Source organism: Orycteropus afer, unplaced genomic scaffold, assembly GCF_000298275.1.
Source record: "Orycteropus afer afer isolate SDZICR_OR568_19922 unplaced genomic scaffold, OryAfe1.0 scaffold00099, whole genome shotgun sequence".
In the NCBI taxonomy this organism is placed as follows: domain Eukaryota; kingdom Metazoa; phylum Chordata; class Mammalia; order Tubulidentata; family Orycteropodidae; genus Orycteropus; species Orycteropus afer.
The window spans coordinates 6,049,236-6,058,599 of NW_006921686.1; the positions used below are offsets into that span (position 1 = coordinate 6,049,236).

Sequence of the window (9,364 nt, forward strand, 5' to 3'; positions counted from 1 at the left end):
GAGGGGTCGCTATGATTCAGGGCTGACTTGACAGCACATAATAACACCACCAACATAACTCTAAGAAACACAAGAAGCCATCAAGGGTTTGGAGTAGAGGAATGGATGGCATTGGCCTTACATTTCCCATGGATCACTCTGCAACTCATGGCCAACAGAATGTCAGAAGAGAAAGATGCAAGTAGGGCAATCAGGACAAAGGCTGTTGCAGCGATCCAGGAAGAGGGTCTGGCCATGTGGGTCAGGGCACCAGCAAGAGGGGAAGCAGGAAGTAAAAGAGACAGGCAAACACCCACGAGGAGTCCCAGTGGGGCCTGGCTCTGATCTGAATTCCCTTCCGTTTGGATTGCTGTTACATCATCCAAAGTCTTTTTCCCCTTTACAAATGAAATATATCACGTTTAAAGAGTTGGACGCCTGTGAACACTAAAACTCACAGGTACAATTTACTGTTAACCTTTGGTTCCATAATCATCAAGATATCAAAAATAGTGTTCTTCAAATATTTTTTCTAAGATGACACACTGGAAGAAATACTGTTACTATCAAGACCCAGGCAAATATGCATCACCATGCGTTACAAAAGCAGAGGGTGCCCGACTTCTAAATCAATGTCCACCTCACTCTCTCCTGACACTGGCTCCCACGGAAGACACGGAAACAGCCAGAGGTTGTGCTGCAATGTGCTCTTTTCTTCCCAGTAAACTCTGATATTTTCTACTGTTTTATTTCATAAAAAAAATTGCTTACTGAAAAGTCAGTTCTAAAAACTCAGGTGACCATTCCAAGCCCATTCAAAATCTTGGAAATCTAGGAAAGGAAGACAGCCCAGGGACAGGCCATCCTCACCCACTGAGACCAGGTTCCTGAAGTTCTCGACCATCACGTCTCGGTACAGCTTCCTCTGGGCAGGGTCCAGCAGTCCCAGCTCCTCCTCAGTGAAGACCAGGGCCACATCCTTGAATGTCACTGATTCCTACAACATCAAGTACAAGTATACCTTGTCTTAGAACCACTGTCCACTTGAAGAGGTTGAGAAGATGGGGGGGAGGTTGTTCCAGATTTTGGAAATATGCGTCAATGTGTAAATTTCCCTAGCCCCTCTACTTTTATCCTGCCAGTGCTATACACCGACTCTCCTTAGCTTCACCCAGCAAATGGCAATGAATAAGAGCCCTTGTGTTTTTGCTCATGTATTCTCAGAATAACTCCTAGAACTCTGTATGATGCATGCTGGGACACACACGCTTTACTTTTTGATTTATATTGCCAATGGCCTCAAAAAACATGGCCAATTTATTTTCAGTACAATCTGATGGCACCCACCACTCTCCTACCACACACACTGACTCTGACAGCCCTTTTATTTAATGTTTGATGAGCTAAAGGTTTTTGGTATTCTGTCTTGCACAGGTATGGAGTTGTTGTTGTTGTTGTTTGCCGTCGAGTCGGCCCCGACTCATAGCGACCCCTCCTTGGGTTTCCGAGGCAGTATCACTACGGAAGTAGGATTGCCCAACCTTCCTTCCGAGGAGTGGCTGGTGGGTTTGAACCGCCAGCCTTCTGGTGAGCAGTCAAGTGCCTTAGGCACTATGCTACCAGAGCTCCTCCTCTCAAATTCAAAGCATACCTCCGGGAATTCCAACATTCAATGCACTAAGTTGCAGCTACCAAGCTTAAGCGCATATTTCGATGACCTGTCCCTTACCAGCTAGGTGACCTTGCACAAGTTCCCCTACATATCTTAGTTTCCTCTTTGTATGATGCTTCAATGATTTATGTAATACAAGTTTCTTTCAAGGACAAATAAGGTATACATACAGGTGACCATCTATATATATGTAGATGTAACAATTATTATTCATAATAGTATTTGGCACTGAATAAGTACTTAATAAACATGTATTACTATTAGAACTATCATAATTGTTATGAATTTCAACCCATTTCATGGCTGTACAGTTTTCCAGGAGTGAAACACGAATTTGGTTGGCCTTTGCCCCTTGTGGTGCAATGAATTACTTGGATGGGTCTTTTAGCGATGGTCTTTGTGCCTCCCACCAGATTACTGAGTAGAACTATGCAAATGTAAGGTGATTATGGTCCACTGAGGGGACTGGATAGCTGTTAGTGATATAAATAAAGTACATGGCACTCTCGTGGGAGTGGGACCATGGAAATAAGGTGTATGGCACTCCAATGTTGGGACTGGTCAGTTCTGTCATTCTGCTAGGCTTAAAGTGAGCCCTCCTAGAGGCAGAAAGGGGGACACTCACTGCCATCAAAAGAGAAGAGCCAGAGGTGGAGTGTAGCACATCCCTGAACCTGAGATCCGTGCGCTGGACCTCCTCGGCAAAGACAGCGGCAGCAGAACCAAGAGACAGAACAGCAGGTTAGCCAGCCCACAGAGTGAGAAAGCTGAGTGTCTTTGGTCAGGAGCCTTGCTGGCGGAGTGGGGTGCACCTAGGTGTACTTATCAGCCCTGTATCACTTGCCTGAGCAGAGTGGAGGCAAGGCCAAGAGGCCAAGGGCTAAAGAGAGGCAGGCCTTTGGGCATGGCAGAGGGGACAGTGTCCTGAATGAAGAATTGTATCCTGCGCATTCCTGCTCCTGAACTTAACCTGTTACTTCCCAAACAAACCCTACAATCTTGAGTACTGCTTTGAGTTCTGTGTGACCACTGCAATCAGAGTACCATGGGAAGAGTTGGTGTCAAGATTAGTAAAAAGGTTGGAGGGTGGTGGCGTGTCTAGCTTCCGCCTCCCAGGAATCAGCCTTTGGCTACTGATGGTGATTCTGTCCCCACCCCCTTGTGAAGTTGGAGGAGCTCAGAGCAACATGCTGCCCCCATGTTCTTTTTGCACCCCTGGTTCCTGGGAGGTAGCTGCTAAACCTTTGGAATTTCCTTAGTTATTGGAATGTCTTTGTTATTCCTGTTGGGACCACAGTTGGTAGTTTCATCTAATGACTCATACATGGGGCTGCCCACACCAGGAAGACCAACCATGTCATCAAAGTTTGAAACTTTGACCCACATGTTAGCCCAACTTCCAGGCTTTAGCCCAACTTCCAGGCTGGGAGGGGCTGGCATGATCTGGAGTTCAATTCGGGGCCCTGATTTAATCCATCATGCCTATGTGGCAAAATCCCAATAAACAGTTTGGGCAGCAAACAGTTAAGCTCCCCTGGTGGACATTCGTCTTTGTATTGTTATGTATTGCCCTCATATGCCAAGAGTGAGAACTGACTGGGACACTTCCTGACTTAGCCTCTGTCCCTTCTGCTAGGTTTGATTTAGAACTTTCTTCTATGATAGAACTCTTACTGTAAGTACAGTATTTCTTGAGTTCTTTGAGGTATTTTAATCAATAATCAAATCCAACAAAGTAGTGAGAACCCCAGTGTTTGCAGTTATGTGGCTGAAAGTGAAGGTGGTACTGAATTTGCAGTGGATGTCTGCAATAAGAGCAGTCTTGTAGAAAACTGTGGGCTTAATCTGTGAAGTGTGGCTTAATTCCGAGTAGTTGGGTCAGACATCACCAACCAAAGAGCCAATGTACTACTGCATGAAAAAGTACTTTTGACATGTGGTACACTGGCTGAAGAAAAGGAAAATTTTTTCAGAACTGAGTTTTAGGAGAAAGTATATTACATAAGAACAATCTCACTGCAGTCTTAATTTAACCCACTACCACTGAGTCGGATCTGACTCATAACGACCCCTCCTTGGGTTTCCAAGGTGGTATCACTACGGAAGTAGATTGCCCGACCTTCCTTCCGAGGAGTGGCTGGTGGATTTGAACCGCCAGCCTTCTGGTTAGCAGTCAAGTGCCTTAGGCACTACGCCACCAGAGCTCCTGCAGTCTTAAAACACTGAAATTCCTCGCTATCTGAAATACAACTCTCTACTCATCCGAAGTAAAAGACGAAGGAAACCAAAGATTCAAAAAGGAAACTAGTCCTAATAGCCTACATGAACCACAGCCTCATCCGCCTTGAGGCCAGGAGAACTAGATGGAACCCAGCTATGATCACTGATCCTTCTGTTCAGAGTACAGTGCTAGAATGGGAGAAATATACAGAACGCAACTTGAAATTCTTAACAAACAAACAAAGAAATCAGACTCACTGGAATGATTAAGACTAGAGGACTTGCCAAGTGTACTGTGCTTAGATACTCTTTAAACTCTGAACTGAAAGTAGCCTCTGAGGTCACATTTTAGGTAAAATAACAGATTGGCTTAGAATATAAAGAATATTACTAGTTAGACTAAGGCTCCTTTAAAAACAATCAAAAATTACTTTAAAACAAAGATGAGAACAGAATAATAATGGTACTAATCTCACTGAACAATTTTCATTCAAACTGTTGAATGGAACCAAAACTGCTTGGAAAACATTCTCAGAAAACACAATAAAATACTAAAAACACTAAAGTTCTTAAGCCACACATTTGTCTAAGTGTAAGAAGTGCTTAAAAATAAAAAGGGCCAACAATTCAATTAGAAAAGGATATAAGCACGCACACACACACACACAAAAAAAAATCACTGGTTTAAAAATATAAATGAAAGAATGGAGCAATTAAAATTAATTATATACAATGAACACAAATGATTTATGAACATATAGGAGGAAAAGAATATGGGAAAATGAAATCAGCTAATTTGTATGTTTTTTTTTTTTTTTTAATTAGTGGTTAAGGGAGCAGTGAAGTGTGAAAACTGCTCATTTCTATTCCTTTTATTCTTATTTTGGAGGGAAAAAAGAGATAAAATAATAGAAAAACTAAAAAAAAAAAATTCCAAAGTACGGCAACAACATACAAATCAAGCATCGGACCAACAACGGGTCCCTGAGCAGCTGCCGTTCTCCTTGATGCCGCACAAGCGAGAGAAGGCTGAGTGTGCGTCTGAGGAGTGAGGAGGGATTTTAAGAGCGAAAAGGAGGCCCCACTCACCTTGAATGTGCTCATTTTTCTTCCTTCTTCTGGGGCTGTCCAGAGTCCTGAGATATGCTGAGTCTTGGGAACTCCGAACTAGGGAAGAAGACAGACATAAGGACGGCCCTGAGTGTCACTCACTCGCATAGATGATGCTTACTGCGACTGGGCGAGAGGCACTGGCGTCTGGACGCCTGCAGCTGCACACGGCTTGACTGCAGAGCGCGGCACGGACACCAGGCACCCCGACCCATCCATCCAGACTCGGAGAACACGCCGCACAGCTGCACACAGCGGCCCCACTGCCGGTGCTGCATTGGGGCCCCCGAGGAAGCAACTGGGATTCTGGTGTGACGGAATCTGAGACAATACAATAACGAGCAAGGGTCAGCTCTGGGGTCAGTGTGTACGTGGGTTCAAATCCTGCTATGGGTTCTCATTGGCTGGGTCTTCTTGGGTGTGTTAATAACAATGGTGCCTCAGTTCTGTCATCTGTAAAACAGGAAGTAAAAGAGCCCCAATGATGGGACTGTTGGAGGGTGGGAAACTCCTAAAATGCTATCAGGCTCTTTATTTCTTTGCAGGTGTAGAAATGCTCAGGATATCCCGCAGTTTGCAATTAGCCTTATAAATTTAATTTCTATGAAAGGAATGTGGTAAGACCCGTGGACTTCTGCTGCCAGGTGAGGTCGCATGTACCCTCTGACAAATTTGTTAAATGGATTTAACTCACTCTTGTGGCTTAACTCTCAGCCAAACAATAGGCAGGCCTATGAGGTTAACACTTACACCAGGTAGACACACTCCTTAGAACAGCCAACCGTGGGAGATTAGAAGGGCAGTATTTGCACAGGGAGACAGCTCAGGGGCAGGAATGCACAGGAAAGAAGGACACAGGGAAGAGGTAACCACAGGGAGGAAGTGGGAAGAGAGCTGTTGCATTGGGGGGAATTGCAGTCAATGTCATGAAACAAAATATGTATGAAGTGCTGTATGGAAAATGAATGTGCTCTGTAAACTTTCACCCAAATCACAATAAAAAACTAAAAAACAAAACAAAACTGCTAAATGGTTTTGACTGTCTTTCCTAATAAACTGTTGCCTTCAAAATAATAATGAAACTGGCAAAGACAATGATTTTCTAAAAGATTTGAAAACAAGTGAATTTCTGTCATTAAGCAGAAAGATCTAAAAAGGTCTTTTTTTTTTTAACATAAAAAGATGCAACACAGATGCTGGCAAATCTTACAGCATCCCTGAATGTTTCCAACTAAGGTTATACATTTTTTTGGTAAAACTAATTGAAACATGAAAATAAAATAGAGCAACATGTTTAAACAAAAAATACATATATTTTTTTATTTTTACTGAAAAAGAAAAACAAGATTCTGGGAAAAAAAAATACTTCATGAAGCCATTCTGGGAAACAGTTTTGCAGAAATAATAGGCATATGGGCTGAACATTTACATCAGGCAGGTACTCTCCTTGGAGTGATCAATCCTGGGAGAACAGATGGGCAGTGTATGCACAGGGAGACAGCTCGTGGGGGCAGGAGTGCATGGGAGGGAAGGACACAGGGAAGAGGTAACTATGGGGAGGAAGTGGGAGGGGAGCTGTTACATTACGAGGAATTGCAGTCAATGTCACGAGACAACATGTGTATGAACTACTATATGGAAAATGAGTTTGCCCTGTAAACTTTCACCCAAATCACAACAGAAATTAAAAACAAAACAAAAACCAGTTTGGCAGTTTCTCAAAAAGTTAAACATGAAACTACCACTGATCTGCCTAGGGACCCGCCCGGGAAGATGACAACACCCGTCCAGTGAAGGACCTGTCCGCATACAGACCTGCATGTGCAGGTTCACAGGAGCATGAGTCATGACAGCCCCAAACTGACAAGAGTGGGTCCTGAGTCCATGCCGATACTTCTATGTGACTGCACAAGTAAGTAGGGGAGAAGCAGTCTGTCATTACAGTAGAATACCCGATAAACCTCCCCAAATTGATTATCTACAAAAGGTAAAATCGTAACTTAGCAGTAAAGAATTTTGACAGACATCACTTTACACAAGTGAACCAAAGTGAGATCACCAATACTGGACAAACACACCTCAGAGGCCTGCTGACATGTTGCAGTGAAGGGACACCTATCCACTTCTGTGGTGTCATTGCCAACAATACATAATCCAAACTAAAAGACGAAAAAGTACCAGGTAAACCTCAAATGAAGGCCTGTGTCTAAAAGACCTTCCTAGACTTTTCAAAAAAAAAAAAACAAGAACAGCAAAGAAAGACTGAAGAATCATTCTAGGTGAGTAAGCAGAAACATGACAACTAAAGATGATGCCTAAATTAGACCCTGAGTTGGGAGAGAGACCTTTACAGAAGACTTATTTGGGGACAAAAGAACAAATTTCAATATGGATTGTGGATTAGATAACAGTATGTGATCTAGCATGCTACCCACTATTATGTGAGAGCAGCATTAACCACTTCGATCTAGTGTAACATTTAAACATGGCCAGTATATTATGTTACGGCAAACTGGGGACTGGATGGCAGAACTCCTGCCTTCCGAGCAGGGGACGTAGTTCTGATTCCTAGGAATGCGTATCATGCAAAGCTACCACCGTGTGATGCTGAAGAGGTTTCGGCAGACCTTCCAGACTAAGACTGACTAAACGCAAAGACCTGCCGATCTGCTCCTGAAGAGCTGACAACAAAAATCACAGGCTCAGACCAACTCACTGTCAGATGCATGGTCAATTGGGAAGTCCGCAGGACTGGGCTGGGCTTCGTTCCGCTCTGCACATGGTCACTATGACTTGGGACCACTGTAAGGCAGCTTATAACACAGTATGCTAATACCCTGTAGGCCGCCCCTCTTCACTGCCTCTTACAAAGGCATCCCATCATTCCCTGGCCTGTGTGGGCTTCCTTGCTGCTGCAACCACCTGCCTTTGATTACAGATATGCTCTTGATGGTACTTAGGAGCTCTGGCAGAGAATGCCTAAGGCACTTGACTGCTAACCAAAAGGCTGGCGGTTCAAACCCACCAGCCACTCCTCAGTAGGAAGACGGGGCAATCTACTTCCGTAGTGATACCGTCTGGGAAACCCAAGGAGGGGTCGCTATGAGTCGGGTCCGATGGCACATACCAACCTGATGGTACTTGGCTGACGGTCAACAACAAAGCAAAGAGGCAAACAATGTACACAATTCATGACTCAATCTGGGAACAGAGTATATGAGTTCCTTATGCTAGATTTGCCACTTTTCCAAAGGTTTGAAATTATACAAAAATAAAACATTAAAAATACCAGGAAGTTAGTCTTAGTAATGACAGTAGTATGACAATAATAAGGATGAAGATCCTGATACGTAAGAGTTCATTGGCGTATTCTTCCTTGTCTATAAATGTCCATAGTGAAAAAAAAGAAGGGGAAAAACATGATGATGGAAAGGATGATAGCAACTGTGCTAACAGCTTATACATAAGGAGGGGACGCTGCAAAAATAAATAAATGAATGAACAGACAAATAGCCAGAGAGAAGCACTACACAGAAAACCATCCCAAGCTTTATCGGAGCTATCTTTGTATTCTGGAGTCATGCTGTTGTATTGTTGCTAGACGCTGTCAAGTCGGCTCTGACTCATAGTGACCCTATGTGCAGCAGAGGTACAAGTAATTAAAAAACACTATTTTCTAAATTCTCCACAGTCATATGGTTCTATAAGAATACAAAACAGCTCTTCCACTCAGCCGATCCGGCCATACCACTTCGACAAGGGTGGAAGGCAGCCACGGCGCCCAGCCACAGTGGCAGGATCCTGAAGCGTGACTTCCAGAGGGACTGGTAGTGGTGCGTGGCCACAGGGTTCAACCAGGCAGCACGAAAGGTCCTTAGACACAAGGGCCAACAAGCGAGAGCCTGCAGCATGGTCCGCACCCTGCATCCAGACCGACCCAGCCCACAGGGTGGTGCCCCGCAACGTGTGCGGCATCACACCAAAGTCAGCTGCTGGCATTGCAGCCCGGAAGGGCTGAGGGTGGCCGGCATCCACAAGCAGGAAGCCCACCATCGAGATCTTGGTGGATCTGTGTAGGCAGAACCAATCCACTGAGTCCCTGCAGGCCAACAAGCAGCGGCTGAAGGAGGACCACTCCAAGCTCACACTCTTCCCCCAGAAGCCCTCCATCACTCCAAGAAGGGAAACGGAGACTGAGGAACTCAAACTGGCCACTGAGCTGACAGGACCAGTGATGCCCATAGGAAAGTCTACAAGAAAAAGAAAGCCTAGCAGGGATTTCTGGTAAGACGGAGGACTAGGCAGACAAGCGACACAGACCCTCTTCAACCAAGAAAAGAAAAACCAATTGACAGACATACAGAAGATAATCCTGGAGCCCTG

At 44.4% G+C, this 9,364-nt stretch overlaps 1 protein-coding gene and 1 pseudogene across 1 annotated transcript in view; one reads left to right on the plus strand and one right to left on the minus strand.

The window, feature by feature from the left end:
* Positions 1–4,975, minus strand: part of LOC103198895 (zinc finger protein 234-like) — a 13,918-nt gene extending 8,943 nt beyond the window's left edge. Inside the window, 4 exon segments of the mRNA XM_042781274.1 lie at positions 329–355; positions 358–417; positions 850–976; positions 4,961–4,975. Of these exon segments, the coding sequence (XP_042637208.1) occupies positions 329–355; positions 358–417; positions 850–976; positions 4,961–4,975 (229 nt within the window).
* A 3,122-nt stretch (positions 4,976–8,097) lies between these two features.
* LOC122150161 lies at positions 8,098–9,269 on the plus strand (annotated as a pseudogene).
* Positions 9,270–9,364: the final 95 nt, after the last annotated feature.